At 37.4% G+C, this 27555-nt stretch overlaps 2 protein-coding genes across 9 annotated transcripts in view; both read right to left on the bottom strand.

The window, feature by feature from the left end:
• The window catches only part of LOC146488159 (uncharacterized), a 538028-nt gene that overhangs the window by 495919 nt on the left and 14554 nt on the right, over window positions 1-27555 (bottom strand). For 3 of the 7 annotated variants that reach the window (XM_085121804.1, XM_085121849.1, XM_085121839.1), the window contains exons 2-8: window positions 25485-25694; window positions 15940-16006; window positions 15099-15216; window positions 14625-14786; window positions 14440-14517; window positions 12766-12833; window positions 12370-12463 (exon numbers count right to left, since the gene is read on the bottom strand). In XM_085121804.1, the coding sequence (XP_084977930.1) occupies window positions 12370-12463; window positions 12766-12833; window positions 14440-14517; window positions 14625-14786; window positions 15099-15189 (493 nt within the window). In that variant the 5' untranslated portion in view covers window positions 15190-15216; window positions 15940-16006; window positions 25485-25694. Of the gene's footprint in view, window positions 1-12369; window positions 12464-12765; window positions 12834-14439; window positions 14518-14624; window positions 14787-15098; window positions 15279-15939; window positions 16007-22395; window positions 22432-25484; window positions 25695-27555 lie in introns of those variants that run through there. The other 4 variants (XM_085121821.1, XM_085121812.1, XM_085121856.1 and 1 more) reach the window with 4 other exon arrangements.
• Window positions 1164-6938, bottom strand: LOC146488160 (uncharacterized). Of its 2 annotated transcripts, none has more exons than XM_085119972.1 (6): window positions 6691-6938; window positions 5407-5793; window positions 4731-4792; window positions 4118-4209; window positions 2949-3067; window positions 1164-2187 (listed from the first exon to the last, which is right to left on the bottom strand). In XM_085119972.1, the coding sequence occupies exons 2-6, from the start codon at window positions 5785-5787 to the stop codon at window positions 1687-1689; spliced, it is 1155 nt and encodes a 384-aa protein (XP_084976098.1). In that variant the 5' UTR covers window positions 5788-5793; window positions 6691-6938; the 3' UTR covers window positions 1164-1686. The 2 variants fall into 2 exon arrangements, with proteins under 2 accessions (XP_084976098.1, XP_084976105.1); XM_085119979.1 differs by having other exon boundaries at window positions 6712-6938.

Raw genomic sequence — 27555 nt, 5'->3', positions numbered from 1 at the left:
AATGAAACTTTGTATGATATTATCAGGAGCTGTCAAAAGAGTTAATTATGCTTAAGGCTAACAAGAGACCATATATGGTCTCTTGAGGTTGGTCAGAAAAAACCTACAATAGTAGCGTACAGGACCAAGTGCAATAACGAGTTCTCACTGCGCGAAAAGCCAAATATTCGGGCCCGAATTCGCTCGAATACGGATCGGCGCACGCCGCGTATATTGCAATGTTCTGACGTATTCGATTACGGCTGACTCGGAATACACCTGGAATATTCTATTAGAATCCGACCTGTTTTTCCGTATTCAAATTGAACACCCGAAGTGTTCGATAGATCATACGGGCCACGTTTAGGTAGATTAATGTTGCATTAGATGTTCTTCAAAGATATAGTGATCATTTGTGACTCGAAAATTGTCGAATACTCCCAGTTGTTCGAGAGTTTGCGTCTGGGACACGAGATGCACTACGCCACTCTGACGTGAACGTCTTCGAATACTAAAGGATACGTCAAGAATGCTCTGAATTTCGAGAATCGCACGCCATGAATACGAAAGTTAATTAGGTCCAATTAAATATTTTTCACAGCCAAAGATGTCTTGTGTCACCAAGAAGGGGTTTTATCCAGGTCATGTACACTACCGCTTGGTACAGTTGGAAAACACGCTACGTGTCCCGAAGCGTGCGACTGGAAAACGAGACTCATGCGAAGTATGAAACGTGTTCATGTTCGAATTCTGACGCATACGTGAGGTTTTAGGGGTATTGTAAACGACACACTTTAAGTGTTCTGTGGTGTTCGACTGGAACACGAGACTCATGCGAAGTATGAAACGTGTTCATATTCAATACTGACGCATACGTGAGGTTTTAAGGGTATTGTAAACGACACACTTTAAGTGTTCTGTGGTGTTCGACTGGGACATGAGACTCATGTAAAGTATGAAACGTGTTCATGATCGAATACTGAAGTCTACGTGAAGTACTGAGGACCCACACCAAAGCTTGTATATCCCCAAACTGTGTTCAAACTGCCGAGTGGAACACATTTTTTAATTCCTTTATCGATTCCTTGGATTCCTGACAAAACCCACCCAAAAGGAAAAAATTACCAGGACAATATGCATGTTATCCCAACAAAAAGTAAACAACTGCCATGATGACATCTTGATTTCATTTCAAACAATACTTTATTTATAATAAAAAAAACCCTTGTATTGTTACTTGTTCGTGTATGTTTATTTTCATCGAACAATGGAAGAATTTACAAGATCCTATGTTAAATGAAAAAGTATAAGGAACCATCTGAGAAGCAAAACCTAAAAACGCACTATAACATTTTGTATGCAAACTTTATATCTAGATGCTGCTTTGTTATGAAAAAGCATAATAAAGCATTAGAAAAGCAAAGTCTAAAAAACCCTTCTATGATATTTTGCATTTAACTTTATAACTAGACGCTGCTGTTATGAAAAAGCATAATGAACCATTTGAGAGGCAAAGTCTACAAAAAACACTATAACATTTTGTATGCAAACTTTAGAACTAGATGCTGCTATGTGGCAACCCTAAGGTATCCTCTCACCAGTATTTTCAACATGAACTACATGTATTAATAAAATGTATATTAATAAAACAATAATTATTCTTTATTCAGTTTTTTTAATAAAAATTTCTAACTATTTGTATTTCAGCTATTCAGAGTCACTTTGGATGGCACGCCTCTGTCTCCTAGGAGAGCGTGGTGCGTGTCTATGTTCCCTTCTTCGCTTGCGGTTATCACTTCTTTGCACAATGGTGACTGGTGTTGAATGCTCTCTGGGGGTTGAGGTGTGGTTGTTCCTTTCATCATTCTCGTCCTCCAGCTCCTCCGCTGAGTGTTCGCCTCCTGTTGCAGGCTCGGTGTCTGCTAAAGCCCAGGCTACATTATGCCTGGGCAGTTGCCTCTCTGATGGCGCACCCTCAACTCTCGGTACACGAGGCCTCAGGTCCTCTTGCTGGCTATTGTTTATCCGCTGCTGGAGCTGTTCCATCAGTACACTTGCCCTTTCTGACCTCCAGATTGGACGGCGCACCACCCACTTTCCCTTGTTTACTCCAACACCATTCTCCTCATCACTGACATAATCATAATTCAGTGACTGCAAGTTTTCCTTTTCCTGGCCACTTGAAACCTTTAACCGTGCATTAAACAACTGGAAGTAAAGAAGAAATAATTATTAAATGTAAGTTATCAGTATTATTGCTTACTCATAATTATTCGTCTCAGTTCCTAATTATACTTTTCACTGTCACAATGAGAGCAGTTATATTTCTGAGGGAAGTTTGTACTAGACATTTTAAAATACTGACTAAAAAAGTAATTTCTCAACTAAGAAAGACATCTTAGAGATGTTCTCATAATACAGAGAGTACTGTAACTGTTGGTGTAGTCTGGCACTCAATATTAGTACTACACTGTTTATTTCCTACAATGCACCATCCAATTTACTGAAACCCCTGATAAGGGCATTCAAGGACAAACATGAAATGGGCCCTTTGCAAATAGCCACATGGTACAAATCTGTCATGCTGAAGAACAAGTAACACACAGGGATATAAAACAGAAAAAGTTCATTAATACTTGACTTGATGAATTTATTTTCTTTAGGATGTCCTCAAAATGTAACTTGCTCTATCGCAAAGTGGATTTTGTACCAAGTGATTGTAACTTGCCAAAATCCCATTTGTCTAATACCAGCTAACCATGTCCATGTAAAGAGGTAACAATGTATCTGCCTTACTGTGTAAGTCATAGGTGTCTACTTTCATTGAGAGAGTTGACTGTTTTATTGAAAGATCAGTCAAATGCCCTTCTGTAAAAGTGAACCTGTAAGCACATACAAAATGTAACAAATTGTGTATGATGCACTCCAGACTAAATTAAACGTAACATTGAGAAAAATGTGTAATTTACCCTTTTCCTTCTTGAGCGTAATTTGTTTTCCTCCTTTTGCCGATCTGTTCTCTGTTTGTTCTCTGGAAGGGATTGAAGATGGATTTTCCTTTTGGTTTCGTAATATCTCACAACAGCACCTGAAAGGAGTAGTAATAGCATTACATTTGATAAGTGTATTTAGGAGGGTTTCTATTTGTTATTTTAACTACACTCTACCATTTTTTCTTTCACTTCCGATTGGAACCCGTGTTTTATTTTAAATACTTTTCATTGATGTAAATAACCCAGATAGATAACCAATAAATTTCATTTTAAGGATTTAAGGGGGGACTAACTTAACTACAGACTTAGCATCGTTGCCAAGGGATTTTTACGGATTGTATTGTAAAACACTGTTTTTCGCGATCGGTATTTTTGCCACTACATTGGTGAAACACGCGAAGGTGAACAGTCATGAAATTTATAAATAGTTATTGCGCATGCGCAACTTGCCCCTTGCCCCAACTGCACTTTGGAGAGAAAAATCCCTAAATATTGGAGAAAATTATGTGTAGTTCCGATTTTTTTTTTGCCAATCTGAGATATTCCAGCCTTCTTTACAATACTACGTAAGCAACTGTTGTTAATGTACATAACTGCCATGACAATGACAAAATGGTATGAATATGCATGCTTAATGACAACATAAATCTCACAGTGACGCGAATTTCAAAAAAATCGGGCCATCGTTAACCATTGGCACCTTTTTCAATATCCAGAAGTGTACCTCAATCTAGTTTTAGGCTTCTTTCTGTTCTGGTCACATGACTTACCAAATACATTGTATGGTTGTGACTTAAAAATCTTGAAAACCTTTTTGATTGTAAAAACATAGCCAGATAGTTTGCCTGTGCAAGTAAGGGTTTCCAAGATATGAGGGTTGGGAACTTTCCATAGCAACAATTTTAGCTAATTTTGTAGTTAAGTTACCCCCCCCCCCCCCCCCCACTAAACATCAAGAGCCATTTCAATTTTTTGATCTTCCCCACGCACGAACTTGATAAAAATATTTAATACATGTCCTTAAGTAGATTACCAACAATCTACATGTAAGGTAACTTTTCATGGGATAAACATTTTTATGAGTAAGTCCCTTTCACTACTTAACACAAGCTTTGATTTAAAATAACACAGAACTACTATCTTACGTTTGACCATCTTTAAAGGGTATCCCTTGTCTTCATGAACAATCTGCTCCTCCAATTCATGGCGCACTGATGAGTTGTGTAATGAAAGGACACTGCAAAATAGAGTACAGTAAAATATAAAAAAAAATAAGTCCTGGGTTAATTTTTAAAAAATACTGTTTTTCTCTTTGTGAGATTGTTTTGAGGTTAACATTCTAAGAATCTCAACATTTCAGGCAGTTTCACTGTCCCATAAAGACGATATTTTAAAATTTTGAAAATAAAAGATGTGGAAAGATTCGAAGATACATAACTTGATTCAAATAATTTGTATAATTTTGTTTAGAAGCCATCCCCTCAATAAAGCCCTTATGAAAAGGATGGTGCACAATCTCATACAATGTACATGCCAATCATAGCTGGGATCTTCATAATGCGGACTTACACACTGAGTTTGCTACTAAGTTTGCACATCATAACTTAAGTGACAAGAGTTACACCAGTCTCCATTCCCCTCCCCAGAAAACTAACACAATACTGATCTGACTCATTGTTTGAAAGTGGTAAATCTCTCTACATTTGATTACTTACATATATGTGTTTACAAAAATAATAGCGATTTCACACATTGTACCTTAGCTCAGGCTTGTACTGCTTATCCAAGGACAAACTGTTATGGAGAAGGTGAACATCTGCCTGAAGGGAAAGAGAGTGTACAACTTTCATCTATTTGAGACCTTTAGATAGCAGTAGGAGAACGAGATTGAGACATGGCCGCCCACTCTCCTTGCCATGAAATGCTGTTTGCCTCGTCTTTTAAACTTGAAAATTTTTTCAAAGTGTCGGTTTTTTCGGTTGAGTTCGTTGCACTGTAAATGTATCAGTCACAAAATGTAACCAATTTCCATTGAGGTTTCTGCAGCCAATGCTCGACATATTTGTCAACACTACCAATAAAACATGAGGCACTTCTCAACAATTTCAACATTGGGCTTTGTTTACCCACAAACAATCCATCAACAAATCAGAACATTTTTCTACACATTCTGCGAGAAATCATGTGGCATTGAACATGATTATGAATGGTTGGTTACACACTGTCTTTTGGATTTTTCTTGTGGAGAGTGGGCAGCTGTGCACAGGTTATTTATATTATGACATGATTGAGAATAGCAGTAAATGTGGAGGAAAAAATTGATGTTGTTTAGGGCTTGCAACAGAAAGGATTGATGACATACTTTAAAAATGAAAATCAAATATCAAGTAAACTACCAGTGAAAATAACCATAATTATAATTTTTTAAACTTACTGAAATTTCCGGCGGAATTTTTCCATCATCTACAGCATTATTTTCTTGTAGACTTTCTACTTTTTCTAGAAGAACTCTCCGGTCCTCTTTCAGTTCTTGCAAGTCAGCGGTTAAGTCTTGCATTGAATTTTTTACACTCTCCAAAGCTTGACCCTGTAGTTTAAGCTGGGCTGATACTGTATTGAAGGCATCAAAAACCTTGCCAATTTCAGCAGTAGTGATTGTCACTGTATCACCCCTCCGTACAGGAGTCTGATCATCAGAAAGACCACTCGAAGATGAATAGCCTCTCCTGGAGCTGCCACTATTACTTGTAGACCTCCCACTACTAGAGCTTCTACTTGAGTGCCCCGATGAAAAAAATGATCCAGTATCATGCATCTTTGACTGTGTTGAATATAAAAGAAAACAAACAAACTCTGTAAGATTGAGAGCTTGAGAGTTATGTGGTGTTACTACACTGTAGGCTCCCACCCAAGGACTCTACATTAACTTGTTAACGGAGTGGCCTTAGTACTAACTAGTGACATACATGTATCAGAATTTACCAACCAAACAATCTTTACCTTGTTGATACAAATTATTTTAGCATACATCACTACAGCTCACAAGATCCTGGATTGAAACTCTTAAAATGTTGGTACTGGAGAGGTTGATTGAAATAAATTTGAGCTTTGTCATTCCCACTTGTGAAGTTCAGCTTTTGCATTTGCAAATGACAACTTGTATGCCAATTAAACATTATAAGAAAAACTGTTTTTCAGTTAGCCAAAGAGGCCAATAGAAAACACAATTTTCAAATCTGTTACTGTTAATCTCAAGTCCAGCACCAGTAAATTGCATGCTGTTTTATGTATGGCAAATTGTATTCAGCAGAAAGCAATATTGCTTTGACTTTTCTTTCGTCAAATAACAAAGAGAACTTTCTTTTAGAACTTCCCTCCTTGGACGGTGAACTCTGAAATATTGTGCCATGTTAATATCTTACCATAACTGCTTGAGTGGCAAAACTGTCAGAAAAAATTCTTATTCTCCATTCTTAGCCATCTCATCCAAAAAATGTGATTTGCATTCTGGACCAGTTCACATAAAGGAATAACAATAGTGCAATGACAAAATCCATGGGCAAAAGGTACTATATCTGTTTATTTTCATTTGGTTGCAATGGAGAGGACAAAACATGGGGTACTAGCCCATGGAGTACCCTGAAAAATAATTTGGGAGTCAAGGAAAAGGATTTTTCCAAAATACAAATCACTTAAATGTACGTAGCTTGCCACGTACCTTTATTTACTTTAAGCTTACCCAGCTCAAACGATATAATTATTTGTTGTTGTTCAAGGCCGCCATTTTGGAAGGTTCAGTAATCCGCTGGTCCTAATCCAGGCTTCAGTGCTTGACCACTAGTACGACTTTGTAACCATGGAATGATTACATGACGAACAGGTCCAAAGACTTAATGCGGACTCTTTATGTTGATGACGGAAAGTTTAAGCCAGAATTATACGAAAGAGGGCTTTTTTGTGGCGATCCGAAAAGGTCGAAAAGTATAAATCGGTATAAACCGGTGGCTGTAGAGCCTGCACATAAGAACGACCAGAAGACAATTTAATGGTTGCCATTCTGCATGGTTTAATGCCTCATATACCATGGCCGCTAAGCCAATCAATTCCCTGGAATTGCATTATACAATGATACAGTTTTAAATAAATATTTATATATTTCTTGTAGGTATTCAACTGATGCGCAGATTTCTTCGGGATATTGAGCTACGCATGATGGACTTCCCTGATGAACATAAACAATTCCAGTGTTTACTTTCTGCCACTGGTACTCAAAATGGCACTCTTGGAGAAATGCTGAATGAAGAACAGAGTGAAACAATTGTTCCTTTGCCACCAGTCAAGAGGATTGCTTTAAATGATGATGACCATTCCAAACTTACAGAAATGTATAAAACTTTGCTTCCCAACTGTGAGGTAGTTTCTACTCAAAGACTCTGTGACAGCTTTTCAAGAGTTCAAATCAGTGGTGCAATATACAGATGTTCAAGGAACTATGGTATTTTAGCTAAATGGTTTAATCAGGAGTGTAGACCAGGAAGAGTTTGCAGATTCCTTACCCATGATGTGGTTGTCAAGCAAGGCCTAGGCAAAAGGCAGAAACTTACTTTTGTGCTCGCTGAGGTTGATTGGTTCAAGACCCATCCCGAAAGGAACTGGTTTCCGGACCCCCTTGAAGTATGGTGTACAGATTTTGAAAGTCATTCTGAAATGTCTTTCATTCCAGCTCAAAGAATTCACAGTCAATGTTTGACTGTTCAGTACAAAGTTAAATTTAATTATGGAAGAGAAAAGGTTGTTATTACCATTCCATTGATTGGAAGATTTATCTAATGAATTAAACACAGGCTTAATCTTCTTGAGAATTTTAGGAACTTAATGGATTACAGTCAAAAATTGAGTGGAGCAAATACTGAAAGGAACTGAAACTATAATTATTGGGAGAATATCGCAAAAAGCTAAGGTTAAGACTTTCCTTTTTAGGCATGTTTTTTAAATGTACTAATAGTTGTTAGTAGTTTTTTTTTTTTTTTTTTTTTCATCATATTTTGTGTTCAGTTGTAGGGTTTATATAATTGTCCATGATGTCACAGACAGTTTAAAGGGGAGTACACTGTACATTGATATACATTAACAAATAAAGTGGCACTTACATTGTATAATTGTTATTCATTTCACTGCTTGTATTTAACTTTTAGTACACCATCTCTTTGTTATAACAATAAGTACATGTGAGGTCAGAATATTTAGTGAAGTTATGAGGACTGATAAATTTCTCAAAGAGAGACAGGTAAAATTTAAAAAATTGAAACAATCCTTGTAAGTTCATTTGGTCCTAACCTACATGTACATGTAGCCCTCCCAACAGTCAGTTTCTAAATTAATGCATTGATTACATGGAATGAATTATTTTGAGCCAAGTGGGACTTGCAAAAGAGTAATGGTTTAGTTGAGCTAACTCAACTAATGTAACATGAGCCAAGTAGGTCATCCAAACGAGACTACTTTAAAGAGAAAATCAGCAAAATCGTGTTTAAGATGACTTTTAATTCAGATTGGATTCAGCTGTACTTCTGACTTACGGTCAATTTGTCTATTAAAATCTTAACCGGCTGCCGGTCATATAGCCACAGCGATACGAGAAGTGTTCATATAAGCCTATATTTACGCTAGCGTTAAAAAGTGGCGTAAATTCATTTTTTCTGTCAGCGTTACACCAAGGGGTAAAAAGTATGTTACAGCCCAACGGCGTCTTTACAGCACTGAATTAACCATTTCAGATGAGACGGGTAACGCAAATTAAAGAGAAATTGCCTTGTGGTCAGGGGCACCCAATGTCACGCCCCCGAGCCCCAGATCTCGCGTCCCTGCATGCACCCCCGGCCCGAGTATCCGTCCCACTTTTAGGTACAACCGCCAAAAAGGATCGCAATGGGGAAATCATGATCATAGCCCCTGACGTTTTCGGAAAGGTCGTATTTGCTGTTTTTGTCAGTCAAATGCAACAAAAACAACATCTAGCATTTTCGGAAAGAAAAAAGTTCCCTAAAAGTTCATTCCAGCTATCATTTTATCAAATGAAGATTTTAATGCCTTGAATTTTCGGGTAATTAAAATCTCAGCAACGGAATCCGAATACATCAAATTCTTCTACCTAACGAAAACATCACTTTTAACAGACTTCATCACCATAAGGTACTTAAAAATGCCTTTCTACAGCTTTCGATCGGTTGATTTGGCTTGAGTAATGATTACCCTGTAAACGTCGGTCAAAACCGAACGACAGGAATTGGAATTGACAGTAAAGTATGTAACTCTTGACAAAGCATGCTCATACGCTGGGCCGACAACATAACCAAAAAAGTGCAATAACTCCTATGGTCGACAAACGAATACACGGTCGTGCTTAGGACTGCAATATGCCCATATTCGATAAGAATTTTCCAGGTGTACGTCACGGCTGTGCACGCCATGAATACTCTAGAAATCTTTTGCTTTGGCGTGAAACGTATACAATCGCACGCATATCGCACATACTTTGAATTCAGTCCAAATTTTGCTTCCAAGAGAATGCTATACACCCGACCTTCTGTCATAAAATTCTTTTATTTAAGGGTTTGTCATCATACTCTAGGAGTACGACAAATGTGAGGTATATTTAAACGAAAATCCACGAACGATTATGAACGGAGCGTATTCCACCATATTCGATACGAATATTCCAGGTGTACGTCACGTATTGTGTGCGTCTTGAATACTCTAGGATTCTATTGCGTCACAATCACGTATTCGAGTCTGGAGTACACTAGAATATTTTTGCTTTCACGCAGTGTCTTTGATAACAGGATTTTGTCTTAACCCTTTGAATACCAGGTCAGTGTGCTATTTTTTTCAATGACTTTTTGCCAATAAATAGTCTGAAATAAAAAAATATCTGCGGTCTTAAGAAACTGTGCAGGGGCTCAGGCTAAATTGTCACGTGATGCAAGTGACGGTTGTTGTTTGTTTGAGAGAGTGCACGAGCACGAATCTGGTAAAATCATCGCTTTATAAGTGTTTTTTGAGCCATTTTCCTCTGCAGAAGCCCCCATTCTGGCATAATTAAGCTGGAATGTGGGGTAGAGGCAAGCCGCTGAAAGAAAACAGAGGTGAGAGGTGGTTTCATGCTGACTGAGTCGCCAAACATGCTGTGTGGCAGACATGGAGGCTAACGAGTGAAGTTGTCTCTCTGGCCGTTTTGTGGATGGATTCCAGGACCTACCAAGGCAATTTGGGCGAGTTTGGAGGAGTAAAATATTCAATGGATTCGAAATTTTGCAGGTAGTACTGGGTGGCTAGACACTTATAGAAGAAACTTTGAAATGGAAAGAGCAGGAGTTCTACGCTCGCGCTATGGCTGAATTACCCAGCATTCTTTTCGAGTGTCAACGAGGCAACGTGAGATACGCAAGACTGGGTGTGATAAAATGGTTGAAGTATAGCCCGCACAAAGCGTTGAGAGGAAAACTTCCAGTCAGATACCAAGGTCTGACCTTGAGATTTGCTGTAAATGTAGACTTTTTATTTTTGAACAAATTATTTGGATTAAAAATTGACGATGAATAAGTGTAATTTTTGGTGTTGTTATTTGGCCGAAAATTGACATTTTGGGCTTTGTTGTCAAAAGAACGGCGATATACAGAAAAAGATTAGGAGATAGTCGATTTGCTGGGTGTGATGATGGCAATATACATCAGCTGGTGCCATCCACACATTATCATGATGTTGTGAATTAAGTTAAACAAGAAGCAATTCATAGAAGCAAGAACGGTGTTTTTTACGCAAATATGCGTTGTTGGGATGCAAAGGGTTACAAAAGAGTTCGTCTTTCACTGTCGAAAGTGTTTGTATATATCTCCATAAATGAAGACGTCTTGGTTAAATTTATTGTTCAGAGTGCCAAGCGTCATCCTAGTGTGATAAATTTAGACAGAGGGAAAACATTGGCAAAAGGCAATGTCCATTGTATGAATTTTTTTCCCTAAGTCCTTATTCAGCAGTTAAGGAACCGGACCAATTCGGGAGATCAGTCACTGCAGTTATGTATAGCTCCAACAAACTGTACAACCAGTTGTACTCGGGGCTACCGAGAAACTACTCCAGCTAGTGGTCAGAGTGGGACTAGAACCCGGGACCTCCGGATTTCAAGTCAGGCGCTCTAACCACTCAACGACGCTGCCTCCCGCAAAAAGCAGCAAAATTAATTATGGTCTAGATACGACTAATTGTTCAATTTGCACGTTGACCTCAAGAGAAATCCTTATGACTAAGAACAGTGGTGAGAATCGTACTGCTTTCGTCGATGATGGATTTGTTATCCAAAGTAATTTAGCTTGATATATAAATAAACTGAACGCACTTCTTCTCTGGTGTCTTTTTGCGTTCATGTGTTATTCTCTTTACCTTATAAAGAACCCAGTACTTTGAGCGGGTATCAAATCAAATCAAATCAAATCAAATCTATATAAGTAGACATTGTTTAAGGCATAAGTTAAGGCTAGCAGCAACCAAATATTGTTATCAGAGTAGCTTAAATTCCTGTCATCATGTTTTATTCAACATGCCGATCGCTCGCTTGCGTGAGAAATGGAGAAAGGAAAGTCGCCATACAGTCGACTCCCGATAACTCGAACCCTCGTTAACTCGAACCTCGCGCAAACTCGAACCAATTTTCCTTTCCTCTCAGGTCATTCTCTATATAATTTTACCCTCGATAAGTCGGACTCCCGATAACTCGAACCTTTTTCAATTTCCCTTGAAGGTTCGAGTTATCGGGAGTCGACTGTACTCAAAAGTGAAATGAACTGATAATTCTCCCTCCCAGCGTCTCTTCCCATTCCCATTTCTTATAGATAACACTTGGGAGGAATATAATACTAGAGCCTCTGTCATTAGGCACAACAATTGTCCAAAAACGTATTTAAAGAGATAAATTAGGTGACAGAAATACTTTAAAAAAAAAACAATGTAACAACAACAACGTGTCCTGGGGAAAATATTCATGTAAACATTTTTGCTTATGGTTTTGGCCTTTTAGGCTGCCGATTTGTAAATTTTGAGTTTTGCTGATTTGAGTTAGATAGTCATAGTCAAATAAATAGATGCAAAATCAAGCTATTAAACAAAAGAAATTTTATCACCAAAATTCTAGTGTGAAACATTTCAAATGACACCGTGGCTTTTGTATGAAATAAATTTTGATTTAGGAAGTTTCTCCGTTTGAAAGAAGAAGAAGAAAGCTTAGAGAAACTGCACATGGAATCTGAAATTTAGTAACTCCTTCTTCTTCTTCTCCTTCCTTCTTCTTCTTCTTCATCAATATGCATTTTCCATAATAGCTTATAAGTCATTATATATTCACCTGAATCTTCCCCTCCGTCTGTATCTCGCAGCTTGTTGTATTCATAGACAGACGTCCTCCATAGTTCCACCAATTTCTGGTTATTCTTGTCAATCTTACATCAGTCAAGATTTATAACACGCATGTTGGAAAAGTAACAAAAAGCTTACAAATTCTTCAAACATGTTTGCCTATTTTCTTTAATGTTTCTTTCACTTTCTATCTTTATCTTATTCATGGTGGGTTTAAGGTCAACAACGAAGTTGGACTGAATTATTACGAAGACTAAAGAAATTATTATTTTTTTCTAATGGGACTTGAGCAAGAAGGTACCCACGCAAAAGCAAGAACGAAAAACTATCGTAAAGTGTGAACATGAAAAATATTTTCCATTGAGGCATCTGTAGTGAAGGATACTGGTAATCCTTTTTTACACCACGTGATGGCTTCTTCAAACTGTTTCAGCTGAAAACATGCACTTGCTCCTAATAAAAAGAAAAAAATAAGTTCGACCAAATTCTTGGCTTATTTAAGAAGGCAATCGCTCATTGAAGAAATACATGAGAGGGAGACTTTATTTGCCGTAAAGTTCCCAAACAATCGCTCCTCGTTACTTTTATTTAGGATATTTACTTTTATTTATTTTAGGATGAACAGTGTGTAAGTACCGGTATTTTCAGAGGCCACAAAAGGATCTCAGGGATTTTGATGGTGTTTCGACAAAACCATTTGAAAATTGACAGGAAGCACCATTCCTCAAAAGGAAAATGCTCTGATAACACCAACACGAATATTTCTATTGAATTCTTGCACGTTGTGCAACCTTTAAAAGGCCATGTCATCACTGAGGAGTCAAAAACAATTTTTTTAGATTTTTCTACCACAAAAACTGCCAGTTATCCTTACTATTAAAATGCAATTTGAATGATTCAGAAGTTTATTTTTCCCCGACTCGCACACTTCAATTGTTATTTTCAGTAATTAAAGCGACTCACATGTGCTAATTTTGAGACCATATCATGCAACACCAATTCCACATTGCCCGCCATCTCAATTCTTCGCTGTATGGTCGAGGCATTATGGATTCTGAGCTTTTATTGAAATTTATTGGGTATTTCCCAGACTACCTTTCGACATTGTCGCGTACGCTTTTACGCCTGGGTATATGTTTCGACAAGGGTTGTCCAAAAAGGGCAAAAGCGTAAACGACAATGCCGAAACGGTAGTCTGGGAAATACCCAATAAATTTCAATCAAGTTTTCACGTTTTATCACGCTTGGAGAAATCTATGGTGTTAAGTATGGGTGCTATTTTTGGCGAACTCGGGCAAAAAGAACTGGAGGGCTTGCATTTGTCACAACAACTTTTGTTTCCAGATGACCATTTGGTAGGGTTATTGCACCTTCTGGTTTCAGACTCCTTCCCTTTTCAACTAATCGTTAAATCTGAACCACCGACCCCTAAATTTTGAATCCACGGGGACAGGAAATGGAGAGAAAAGGGGTTGACCTTATTCATCAAGGCCCGGTTGGAAGAAAGCCGATTAACGGTAATCTCCGATTATAAATTAACTGAGATTCTCATCTCGCTCATTAAAAATGTTTTCAAAAACTTATTTTGGGCTTATGGTAAAGAAAAGTCGTACGTCACAACTTACAGGCAGAAATCTTTGGAAGAATCTTTATTTATTAGTAATTAAAGTTGAGTCAAAGTTCACTTTAATCCGGGATTAGGTTAATCAGGCTTTGAACAACCGGCCCATAATATTGGGAAGTGCGGAAGTTGAGGTAAAAACACTAAATTATTTGTGTGCAACATTCATGTAAACAGTATCGGGTTTAAAATGGCGCCTTTTAAGTTAGATCGACCATTCCCTAATCCACATAGGAAACTACGAAACATATTTTGTTCAAACGGGTCTAACATTTTAACGGTGTAGCGAATTCGAAATATGTCACTGCAAAGTTACCCCCGTCCCAAAAAAACTAGTGATATTGACCGTCTTTGTATTCTTATCGTTTGTGAATTCATCATTTATTGTAGATATTTTAAATGTATACATAATTGATTTTGTAATTAAGTAACTCGTACCTCTGAAGATCGCTTTCAAATAAGAAGGCTGAAAGGAACAGGCAACTTTTGCATCACTCAAGGAATCAGTATAGTTTCCTGTGAAAGAATAAAGTATGAGGAGAAAGCTAACATCTTGATGTGGGTTCGATTAAAGCCCCTTTGATAATTTGATAAACCAATTTAAGCTAACAAAAACTTCTTACCCAAACAAAAATAAGCGTTTGCCCTGTTGCTGTACAGTTGGGCTTTCAGTTCATCATCCTTGCAGTTTACTTTAATTCCTTCCGTGTAGAAGTAGATGGCATTGTTGAAATCATTCTGTCTGTAACTGTTATTACCCTCATTTTTGTAAACCTCTGCTATTGCTAAAATGAAGAAATTAAGAAGATAATGTATTAGTAGATAGCCTGCAGCGCAACGGCGTTTTGTCGTGAACGATACTTTTCTTTGAGTTTCTTTTAGTGCACCTGTGTAAGAAATGAACGGCGCAGCTGAGTACAATTGTAAAATTTTTATTAAATTGGCCCTTGGATAAATTCTTTTACGTACTTTCAAAACGCAGTGAGCTGGGACGACTCGCTCCAGCCTTAGCTAACCACACTAGAGAAGGATATTCGATTTTTTTTGGTTTTATATATTCAAATATTCTGGTAAAAAAATAAAAGTTTCCTTTTCACCTCTTAAATTGTCGTCATCGAAATCCAACGTCTCCTCACCAGCTGGTGTGAGGTCATTTTCACTTGCAGCTTTCATTTGACTCTGCGCCATGAATGCTGGGAGTTTGGGCTAAAAACCCTATGAATCAAACAATTTTCGTGTTGATTTTATTCATCAGCTGCCTTTATTCCTTTGAAACCCTAAAGGATAACGCCTGTGTTAATTACATATTATACCAGTGAATGCTAAAGGTAAAGGCCGAGTCAACAAAAACTTCTGTTTAAAAAATATTTTTGTGTCTGTTAAGATTGCAAAAAAGATATGAAGAATAAGGACCAGTACGTTATTTTCCTTTCACCTCATTCACCCTTGGGACAGAACAAAGAGATTAACATATAGCGGATTGATGATTTAAGATCGGTACCAGGCCCAGTAGGAATACCAAGGTGTAGAATCCAAAGACATGCAAACTCTTTTATGGCGCGGGCCGCAAGGCTCTTTGTTTATGATTGCATTGTATTTTTTAACTTAAGTCTAACCATGTGTAGGTAAATAAAGCTTATTATTATAACGACGTTTTGGAGAAATACAGGAGAACGAAAAGACATGTTTCCCTGACACTCCTTGAGTTCTACTAAGCAGACTAACTCCATGCAGGCGCGTGCATGGTTTGCGTTTTGCACTTTGCGTACTTTTTTAAACATTTTTTTACCAGAAAAATTAAACTGTATATAGAGTAATAGCTTGTACCCAGGTTACTGCTATTTCCTCTATTTTTGACCGATTAAGAAAATCTGTTAGTGGACTTCCAAGAATAGGCAAGTGGACATAAATTCTGTCAACAGAATACAAATTACTTACCGAAGTTTCCATCAAAAACTCTTCTTAATTTTACTCTGAACTGGGATAACAAGTGATCGTAGGAGTCCTGAAACAGAAATATTTGGCAATAATTGTGATTTGCTTTTGCCATCTTTAACTGGTGAGTCCATTCGAGTGGTCGTATTATATTTGGCGAGAATTTATGACAGAGCAACGGCTGGGTAGTGCAAAAAGAGGCGTTGGTTGCATTTATGAGGTATGGGATAATCTTATGATATGTTGCCAACAAGAAAATCGATATCACTGGGCCAAATTAAGTACAGCGGGCGAAGTGATGCGATACAAATAACTACGTGTAAGCGACGTTTGTTAGCTGGAATTCAACTATATCAAAGTTCACCCGTCTAAGACCATCAATCCAAAATACTTTGCTTTTAGGGAATTAAGCGCTTTTAATTAGAAGACAAACAACGAAAGTTTTTGACATCTTATATTGTTTGTCTTCTAATATCATTTAAATTGCAATATTTAATAATAACTTTAGTTAACATAGACATAATACAATCAGTTACAAGATACAAATACAAGATATAAATATAATACATAATACAAAATCAAGCTTAAAACAAAGAATCACAAAGTAACTTACAATAGTAAAGACAAACAACAGGGACGAGAAAATAAAAAGAAGCTACTAACAATTTAACCTCATTACAACTAATTTTTTTCAACATATAGACACTTCATTCATGCTATTTTCGATTTTACATTAACTGTCCAAATTCCCGCGCGCTGATTGGCTCGTAGCTATTGTCTATAAGAGTACAGACAATAAAAATGACGTCAGATGTAACGCGCGCGCTTTCTCAACGAAAAAAATAGCCAATTCCGCTCGTACTTTTTCCATGTTATTGTAAAAAACAAATCGACGGCAGTTTTCTATGGTCTCTACTCTTATAGACCATAAAATGACGCCATAAAATGTCCAAAACTTGGCGGTGAAACCACTCGCCTGCGGCTCGTGGTTCCACTTGAGTTTTGAACATTTTTTGACGTCATTTTATGGTCTATTTAACAATTATTCCACGAGCGCGCGTTGGCTATAATCATCTCATATCCAACAAGCGTGGGTGGAATAATTGTTTTATTAAAAACAATCAAGAAACATTGCTAGATTTTGCTGATTTCGCTTTGCAAGAACAATTAGAAGACAATTTAATGGTCTCTATTTCTCGGGCATGGTATAATGGCTCATATACCATGGCCGCTAAGCCAATCAAATCGCTCGAATTGCATTATACAATGATCCAGTTTTTAATAAAAGAGTATAGACCATAGAAAACTGTCGTCGATTTGTTAATTACAAAGCTGTTTACAAATACAATACAGTTTACTTCTTGCATCTACTACGTTTAACACTCAAATACTAAATATATTATCACATAAAAATCTGAGGATCAGGGAAGAGTATATTTTCTACTTTCCACTGTAATATTACTTTGGTTTGGAATTCCTGTTCAATCGGCTTTTTTCAAAGCATTTGGAAGCATAAATATATTGTTTTAATAAGATGACAAATAAGTGTAGTCTGCGTACGTTTTTGGAGGTCTGTTAACTGTGGAATTTCGTTGATAGCCATATGGTCTTTAGAGAGGCTCACATTTGATTTAAATCTCTTCTTTGGAATATTTAATAGTTTCAGAGCGTAGTTCAGTTTTTATTACTTCCCATAGCAGATGCTTTTTGGTTACTTCACAATACTTTTCTAAAATTTGCGGGTATTTAATAGTGACGAATTCTTTGTAATTTTTATCTTCCAGTAAGGTGTTATTAAATTTCCACAAGCCAGGACCTCTTTTAATTCAATTCAATTTTTTTAATCTCAAGATTTAGATAAATTGATTTGTGGTCAGGTGCTATTGACTTGCGGGTTTCTGTTTTTCTTATAAGACAAGAGCGAGGACGAGAAATAAGAAAAAAAGTCTATTCTCGATCTCACGTTTAAGGGCTTTGACTTATAAGTGAAAGATTTAGTTGTGGGATACAATTGTCAATAAACATCAATAAGTTTATTTCTTCCATAAGACTTACAAGTGCATTCCTGTAATTTGTAGCTTTCCAAGGTTGGCCGCCGCTTTTGTCAATTGGATTGAGAGTGGTATTCCAATCGCCTGAAATGATGATTTTTGAAGAGCCCGTTTTCGACGCTAGGTAATCGCTTATAATAATAATTTAGTAATAATTTATTCGCTTATATTGCGCATTTTCCATGACAAGATGATCAAATGCGCATTACAATAATTACAAAAGCACAATATGTATATATATTACGTGTGACAGCAGCTTATTGTTTTAATGAAATTATTTTGGTCCCGATAATCTGTGGGAGAATAAATATTTAAAATGAAAAAAAAAGGTTTATTTTCTATTGTGACTCTTGCGATTATAAGCCTTTCTTCCGAGTCCGTTGAAATGCTGCATAATCGAACCGAGGTGGAGCAAGGATTTTGAAGATTGCAAAAACCTCTCGAGTGCACAGAGCCGTGAGAAAGCAGTATATTGTTACCCCATTCTACAGACCACGCTTTTTGGTCTTCAACCAATGAGTACGTTTCCTGTAGACAAACGATTTTAGGTTTCTGAGCTTTCAAATAAGAGAAAATCGCTTGTCGTTTGCTCGAACTACGTAATCCTCGCACGTTTAGTGATAACAATTTTAATTTATGCGACATAGAATAATAAGGTTAAGGTCAGAAAAACAAAATTAGGACTAGAGCGTGTGATATTTTTTCTGGTTGTATTTTTAATTATAAGGAAAAAGTAATAGATTACTAAATAAACTGTCGCATCTATGTATGTAGTAGTGTGGTCCCTCGTTTCCATCCGCTTTTTTTTTAAATGATTGCATGGAATTTCAATTTCAACCACCGTTATAACTGAAAAATTTCCTTTCTCATAGAAAACGTTCAAAAACATCACTTTTCTGATAGCGTCCGTGGGGTAAAGTTTTTAAAATTCGTATTCGTTTACCGCACAGTTACACAATTTACACTTTGCTCAGTTCTTTTGCTATCCATTTTTCTTCTCAACAGATCCACTCAATAAATTTTACTTTACAATTCGCAAACACTTATGATTGTTAAAACTGGAATTCTTATTTTCATCCTTGATCTTACGGCTGGTGTAAACGGACGGACGTTGGCATTTACCTCCCGGCTAAGATCACCAAGTTGTTTGCGTGCGATGGCGATTCTAACGGGAACTTTTCGCTCTCTACGAACTTGTAGTTGCGGACACTCAGTCTCCATAATTTACGCCTCCATAAATTGTCGGATGGTGTTTTGTACAAAGGATACTGGATGAAACTTGAAGGAGCCAGAGGGCATTGCACGGAACTTTAAACTCCTGAGGAAATATCAGCACAAGCTCGACTGCCTAATATTTAAGATGCTCTTCATCCGTGAGTTCAAACCAAAGCTTAACAAACAATGTGATTCTATCCGCGCGAAGTTGTTTATCAGTTAATTATCCCATACTTCGTTGTTTCTAACTACACCTTATAGCGTTCTTATTAGTTTTAATATCTAGCCGCTTGTAATCATGTGATACGCGTAAGGTTATTTATTCTTCTAGCTTTTTATGCCCCTATTTCTTTATGTTTCTATGTAAATACCTAAGCACTATCATGCACTTTGGTTCAAAGACATTACAATTGCATATAAATGTATATGCATGGTCATGCTAAGTTATCTTTAACACCGAACTTGTTACGGGCCATTGAACGGTCGAACCGTCGATCACTTTTAGCGTTTATTTTTATGGTTAAATCTCGCTCCAAGAACTAACTGATTTGAAGAAATCGAATAAACATGACGAGATTCACGAGGTGCTGAGATAGCGGACCCCTACTGGTTTTGCCCAAGTAAATAGCAACAGACGCAAGGGGGTTTGTCTGTAAACATAGCGCATCCGGCGCGCTTCAATTCCTCTTAAACAATAACTGCACAGAGTGAAAGTTCTGGCTCTGAACTGAAAGACGTACTGTAAAGCGTCCTGCACTCAAAGTTACAGAGCGATTTTACTCGCAATAGCTCTTTTCAATGTCAAAATAGGAAACTGACAGTCGGGTTTTTTTTGCGTCCAACCCACGTTGTTTATTAAATGTAAATATTCACACAAAATGTTTCCGTTTAATTAATGCCCAACGAAACGGGAAAACACTGCTACGGTTCAGTCTATTAAACTACAAATCTCAGAAAATACAAGTCAAACTGTTTTTCGTAATCAACTAATCAACGCTGGGGTTTTTAAATGCAATTGTCGTTTGGTCAAAACCGCAAATCTAAACAATGACCTTTCTTTTAAAGATATTCTTTGAATTATGTTTCATATCCAGATCTTTCTTTATTCAACCAGTGCCGTTCTTTATAAATTTCCCTAAAACTTAAAAAATCTCCATATTTCCACTAACTGCCAAAAGAGCCACGCTAGTCACATGTAAAATATCACTACCGAATGGCCTGTTTCGTAGTCTCTGAGGGTAGGAATTTTCTCCTTAAACTGATCAGTTGACAAAACGTACGGTCAGCCTCTTTCACGAAACTGTCTCCTTGCTGTCTAACTATTTTGTCTAGTTATTGGGAAGCTTCCGACAGCATCATATAGCACTCCCAAGCAGTGCAAGGAATTGTTATCAACCCTAGTAGCCTCACGCATTAGGAAAATGGTATACAAGTACTCAGATGGTCATGCCAAAATGCCTTCTAATTACAGCGAATTTTCCGTAGAGTAAAAGTCTGATATTTGTTTTTTTGCCCAACTTGATACCAATATTTTGCTTCTCGAATTTAAGGTGTTGCCTGAAGTTATTCTGTGTGATCACGTTCTTTGCTAATTAAAAGAGCCGCTATTCATTAATGGTGACCACAAGAAGCTTAAAAAAAAGCACATTTTCATTTTTAGGGGAGTTAGAACCCACTTAGTTAAATCATCCATAAACCTAAATAATGGACTGTCACTGAGACATCAATCAAGTCGAATTTGGATGGCGCCATATAGCGTGAAAGGTAGAATCAATTATTGCTCGGCATTTCCATTTTATGTTTCGAAACCTTCCTAGCACAAAAGTACCTCCAATATGAGTCTGAGAACAAATAATACTGCTTCCCCTGTTAAAGCACAGAAGCCCACTTTTTCACCTGTGCGACTCAGGTACACTGGATCTACCTTAGCAAACCCTTTTGTTTTGTTTTGTTTAAGGGAATACTCCAGTGTACTTGTTTTTAATAGAATCTTAATCTCCTGGATTGCGTTTCCAAATTATTTCCTCCATGCCGTTTTGCCGGCATGCACAAAGGCAAGAAAAGAAAAGAATTGCTTTCTTAAATGGGAATGGGGTGAAATTACTAAGAACAAATGACCTGGTCAACTGTGTTGATGAAATCAAACATTTGTATAATCGGGATAGTCAGAAGTGAGTTTAACTCTAGAGATTGATTTTTGGAAAAGAGTTGATATTGAGTGAACCAGTATACTTCTTTTTACAGTATACTCTAGCGGTATACCAGTATACCGCGAGCCACTTGGGTCGCTGATACATAGAGGTATATGGAGTCCTCTAAAGAAAGAAGGCAACTTGAATACGACAAAATTTCAGTATGGAAAATATGTCTATCCACACTAAACTTTTGATCTTTCATAAAGTCTCAAGGAAAAGAAACTTCTTGGATTTAAATTTAGTTTGGCTGATTAAGTATTTAGTGAAGCTATCAGAATTTCCCGGTACGACTGGGTGATAATCGACCAAGAACATCGACAAAGAGCCGATCAAAACAAAAGCGACTTTCTAGAATACTTCTTCCATTGGAAACAAGAGATCAATATGATTGCGCTGACGAACTTCATTCGAGTTTAAAAACTAATAGCAGCGCATAGGTTCTGCTTTTCATTGGCAAAGTGATTTTCAGTGTAGATAAGAAGCTATTGTGGTATTGCGTCGGTGGGAGAGTAGATACGAATGTTTGGTCAGTTAATCAACAGAGTTGAGAAGTAATTTGGTGACCGAGGGATTTGAAAGCTGAGGCTTCGAGTATTAACCCTTCATCACAGCGGAGCACAATTTGCAGTGTATCGAGTGCAGTGTAATTAACAAAAGCAAAGGACAGGCTCATATTTGGTTTACCATCCAGTCCAAAGCTATTTAAGATAAGAAGTTTTTACTTGCTTGAGTTCAAAAATAATACATCTGGAGCTAGGCCTAGCCTGCAAACTCGAAGTTCTCTCTCAAGAAATATCTTGGAAGGTGTACACAAGCTAAGATGCGAGAAATACATGTACCCTACAGGTTAATGCCGACCGGGTGAAGCGATTAACCGACAAGCACAGGAAAAGAATACTGCGAAAAAATTGAAGTAAGAACTAAACGGTTATTCCTCAACTCTTCCATTCAGTGCAACAGCAGCGAAAATAATGTTTCTTATTGGAGATTGAACTTACCTTCTGGATATGTCGTCGCCAGATCCTCAAGAAAATAAAACGAATTGTTATCATAAAGACTATATTTAACATCATTGAAATACAAATGTGACATGCCGTAGCTCAACCATGCCAATCAAGTAGACGCTCTTTATCTTTTTCCAACAGAGCGCAACTTAGTTTATTTGCAAGCTATTCAATATTGTCTCAATCCACTCGCGCTGTTTACTTATGGCAGACACCATACCGCGAGAGTTTAATTATTCACTTGGGCCTCAAAAGAAAAAAAAAACAACTTCAATACGACAACATTTTAGTACGGAAAATATGCCTATTCACACTAATCATTTGATATTTCATTAAGAAAGAAACTTTTTGATTTAAAGTTAGTTTAATTTATTAAGTTTTTAGTGAAGCTATCAGAGTTTCACGTTACGACTGGGTGATAATCGGCCAAGAACGTCAATAAAGAGCCGAGCAAAACAATAGCGACTTTCTAAAAAACCTCTTCCATTGGAAACAAGAGATCAATATGATTGTGCTGACGAACTTCATTCCAGTTTAAAATTTCACAGCAGCGCATAGGTTCTGCTTTTCATTGGCTAAGTGATTTGCAGTGTAGACAAAAGAAACTGTGGTATTGCTTCGGTGGGAGAGTAGAGACGAATCAGTGTTTGGTTTTACCAACAGAGTTGATAAGCAATTTGGTCACCGAGAGATTTGAGAGCTGAGGCTTCGAGTGTTAACCCTTTATCAGAGCGGATCACAATTTGTAGTGTATCAAGTTATTATGATGATGGCAGTGTAATTAAGAAAGTTAAAAACAGATGATAGGAGCATATTTGGTTTAACATCCAGTCCAAAAATATATAAGATATCAATATTTTACTTGCTCGAGTTTAAAAATAATCCATCTGGAGCTCGGCCTAGCCTGCAAGCTCGAGGTTCTCTCTCTCTCTCTTGGAAGGTGTAAACTAGCTAGGGTGTGAGAAAAGAAGTATTTTCCATACTGTAATTTTGTCGTATTCTAGTTACTTTCTTTCTTTAGAGGACTCCAAATACCTCTATGTATCAGCGACCCAAGTTGCTAATTAAACTCTCGCGGTATCATGATGTCTGCCATAAGTAAACAACGTGAGTGGATTGAGACAATATTGAATAGCTCGCACATAAATTAAGCTGCGCTCTTTTGGATAAGGATAAAGGGTGTCTACTTGATTGGCATGGTTGAGCTAAGGCATGTCACATTTGTATTTCAATGATGTTAAATGTACTCTTAATGATGACAAACCCTTTATTTCAGGAAGAACTGGCGACAACATATCTAGAAAGAATAAGTTCAATCTCTAATAAGAAATGTTATTTTCGTTACAGTTTATTTTTGCGGATGCACAAAGGAAGAGTTGAAGAGTAACCGTTTAGTTCTTACTCTAATTTTTTCGCAGTATTGTTTTCCTGTGCTTGTCGGTTAAGCGCTTAATGTTGACACTTAAGCCTGTAGGGTATATGTATTCCATTGGAAACAAGAGATCAATATGATTGTGCTGACGAACTTCATTCGGCAAAAGTTCTGTTTTTCATTGGCAAAGCAATTTGCAGTGTCCTCCTAAAGCTAGTTTCGGTGGGAGGATAGAGGCTAATCAGTGTTTGGTTTTATCAACAGAGTTGATTTTCAATTTTGTCACCGAGAGATTTGAGAGCTGAGGTTTCGAGTGTTAACCCTTTATCATAGCGGATCACAATTTGCAGTATATCGAGTTGTTATGATGATGGCAGGGTAATTAAGAAAGTAAAAACATGATAGGCGCATATTTGGTGTAACATCCAGTCCAAAAATATTTAAGATATCAAGATTTTACTTGCTCGAGTTTAAAACTAATACGTCTGGAGCTCGGCCTAGCATGGTTAGAAGTATTGTGAAAGGTGTATACTAGCTAGGGTGTGAGAAATACCCCACAGACTAGTGTCGACATCAGTGGAAGTGCTTAGTCGAAAAGCACAGGAAAAGAATACTGCGAAAAAATTAGAGTAAGAACTAAACGGTCATTCCTCACTCTTCTATTGTGCATTCGCTAAAGTTAACTGCAGCGAAAATAATGTTTCTAATTGGAGATTGAACTTACCTTCTAGATAGGTCGTAGCCACATCGTCAAGAAAACGTCATTAAGGCTATATTTAATATCACCCAAATACAAATGCGACATCTATATGGAAGCGTTTAGCCGAAAAACACAGCAAATTAAAGCAATACATGCGAGCAAATTGGAATAAGGAACTAAACGGTTATGCCACAAATCTTACATTCCGTATGCTCCAACAACTGACAAAGTAATAATAATGTTTCTTATTGGTAATTGAACTTACCTCCCAGATAACTCGCCGCCAGAAACCCTCGCAAATAAAACGACCTATTGTCATTAATGCTACCTTTAATATTTTTATCATTGAAATACAAACGGACACGCTGCTCATTCTTCTAAATCATTCGACCATCCCAAATCAAGCCGGGATGTTTCATTTTTTATCCAACCGAGAACGTAACTAAGGTTATGTGCAAGCAGCCATTTAATAATGTTTAATCCACCCAGTCAGTGCTCTGCTTCTGGTAGACGGCATAGCGCGAACATTTGATTATCCCAGCCTTGGGCCCCTGATATTACGTTATAATTCATAAGCTCAAACAAACGCAAATTATTTTACCCTTTAATTCCCGTAATACTAATAAATCAAACAAGGAATGGCAGGATGCGCAAGCGGATCCAAAACAGACAAATCAGTGAACACGAAAAAAGTTCCACTACGGAGGTTATGCAGTCTGTCCACACTAAACGGTAGCCTCCCTCGCAGACGCTCTTTTGGCTCGTCACGCAATCTTTCCTCCCTAACGAACCAGTTACTTGGGGAGGAAAGATTTCGTGACATGCCAAAAGAGCGTCTGCAAGGGAGGCTAACTAAACGGTTGTTGGTTCAACTGCGCAGCAAGCGTTTCCGTTCGTGCGTTTTTCGCTGTTTGGCTGCGCGGAAACTGGGAAAAATCCAAAATAAGGAAATCAGAAAACTCCACAGAAACGCTTACTTCGCAGGCTACAGACAAAGAGGTTTTCAATTACTTTGATTTAGCCGTCGGGATGGTTACGTTGGCAATTAGATGGATTGCTCTGACACCTCTCTTGTCAATAAGCACCCCGCTGTTAAGTTGGCTTGAATTAAGTAGACCCCCTCGCGGCGTTTTGCTACTTTGACAAACTTCTCAAGTGGCCTTTGTAGAATTCAAAGATGACATACAGAAAGGTGGGCAATTCAGTTGGCTGCTGTGGATGCTGTGGAGACAGGAGTCGGGTCGGTGAGTACGATTACATGTACATGGCCCATCAGAAGTACAGAGCCCTTCAAGAAAAGCAAACCTTATAGTAACTACATTCAGAAGGAAAGTTTGGAAAATCTGATTCAACTTGTCCCTTAAATCTCTCAGTGCTGAGAAGCTCAGGGCAGAATTAAAATCAAGACGAGCTGATTAAAAACATGGCAACAAGAACTCCAAGAGAAGCCAACTGATTTCTTGAGGGGGAAGCCGAGAACCTGTTTTGCTCTTTGGATCACAGCAGCATTCGCTTGCTAACGATAATCTGCGAGATTATACACACTCGCCTTAAGGCTCGTATGTATACTATCAAGAATCAAGTCACTTGTGGGATATTTCACGGTATACCACTCGAAAGCATTGCATGACTAGTATGTACAAACTATTAATAAACATCAGTGGCTATGTAGCGTTCAAGTCCACTATTGTAATATTATTTGGGCCAGCAATTTTCCCACAAGATTGTCTAGAATTATAACACTTCAGAAAAGAGCAGTTAGGACCATAGCCAAAATTAAGCATAGAGACAGTACAGCTAATGCCTTCAAAGAGCTAAAAATATTAAAAGTTAGGGAAATAACTGAGCTAGAAATCTCTCTTTTTATGTTTAAATTCTATAATAATCAGCTTCCAAAAAATATGACATATCTTTTCTCAACTAATTCCCAAATACATAGTTATGATACACGACATGCAAATGACTGTCATCTTCCGCGCAAGTCTTTCAGACTTGGTCAATACTCATTGGCCTATCAAGGTCCAAAAATATGGAACACCATTGATGATAAAACACGAAAACTCAAAGCATTACATTTGTATAAGAGAAAAATGAAAAAAAAATATTCTTGACAAATCAGCAGTTGCAAATTTTTCCCTCTAATTGAGTACAATGTTCTATTTTATGCTTCGTTGATTATTTTCTTGAAATCTTGACTAGTAATAATACCAGATGTGAAAATATGAATATAAGAATATATGAATATTGTCAACAATTCTATTTCTCATCATTAAAATTATTTTTAGTTAATAATAATTATCTAGCTAAGCTGCAGTTGACCTCAATCTAAAGGGATCTATAACTTCAAGCATTTTTTTGCTTTTCTATAGACTCCTTAATCACTGTTTTATTTAGTATTGTATAGTTATCATGAACGACAATGTATTAGTGATTGAAGCAATAAATTGAAATTGAAATTGAAAGTCTGGTTTGGCACGAGAGAAATATTAGAGAGATTAAGCACCACGTTTACGGCAAACGGCAAACGTGAGATTCGCGTTTATGTTTTCTTGAAAATATGAGTACGTAGATGAAAATAGTACAAGATAATTCTGGCCTTTAATTCTAACGCAAAAACACTCAATTTTTCTAAGAAACTGAAAACAGTGAGCGGCAAATGAAGGATAAACATGGTCACGTGGTCATTTCTGCCGTTTACCGTTTGCCGTAAACGTGATGCTTAACCTCTCTAATAACTCGTACATTTACGTATGAATTCACCTGTGCCTGTACATTGTGTAACGTCTCTTGGCAGATTATTGAAACGTTTGGCAGCTCAGTCTTGTAAAGTGCCAGATGTTGGAGGAACTGCAAGGTTAATTTCGTTATAGGAGCGTAGGAGACGTTTTGCTGCACTTACCTCAAGTCTGAGAAATGGCGGCCAGTCTTCGCTGTGCATTGCTTTACAGACGATCTTAGACAGGTTAAAGTCTCTATTATAACTAACGGGGAACCAACCGAGTTTCGAAATATCTGACATATTTGAGAATCGATTTAAAACAAAGCTAGCAGCGACAAGCTGAGCGCGCTGTAAACGACTGAT

This window comes from Pavona decussata, unplaced genomic scaffold, assembly GCF_977016875.1.
Source record: "Pavona decussata unplaced genomic scaffold, jaPavDecu1.1 SCAFFOLD_11, whole genome shotgun sequence".
Taxonomy (NCBI): Eukaryota; Metazoa; Cnidaria; class Anthozoa; order Scleractinia; family Agariciidae; genus Pavona; species Pavona decussata.
The sequence above is the reverse complement of the archived record's forward strand: the minus strand, read 5'-3'. Positions and strand labels throughout refer to the sequence as shown.

Bases quoted from the DNA above. Each gene is read 5' to 3' on its own strand.
- LOC146488160 (XM_085119972.1), bottom strand. From the start codon at position 5,787: ATGCATGATACTGGATCATTTTTTTCATCGGGGCACTCAAGTAGAAGC. The intron at 4,793-5,406 runs GTAAGTTTAAAA...CTTTCCCTTCAG, and splicing joins AAATTCCGCCGGAAATTTCA to GCAGATGTTCACCTTCTCCA. The intron at 4,210-4,730 runs GTACAATGTGTG...TCTATTTTGCAG, and splicing joins CAGTACAAGCCTGAGCTAAG to TGTCCTTTCATTACACAACT.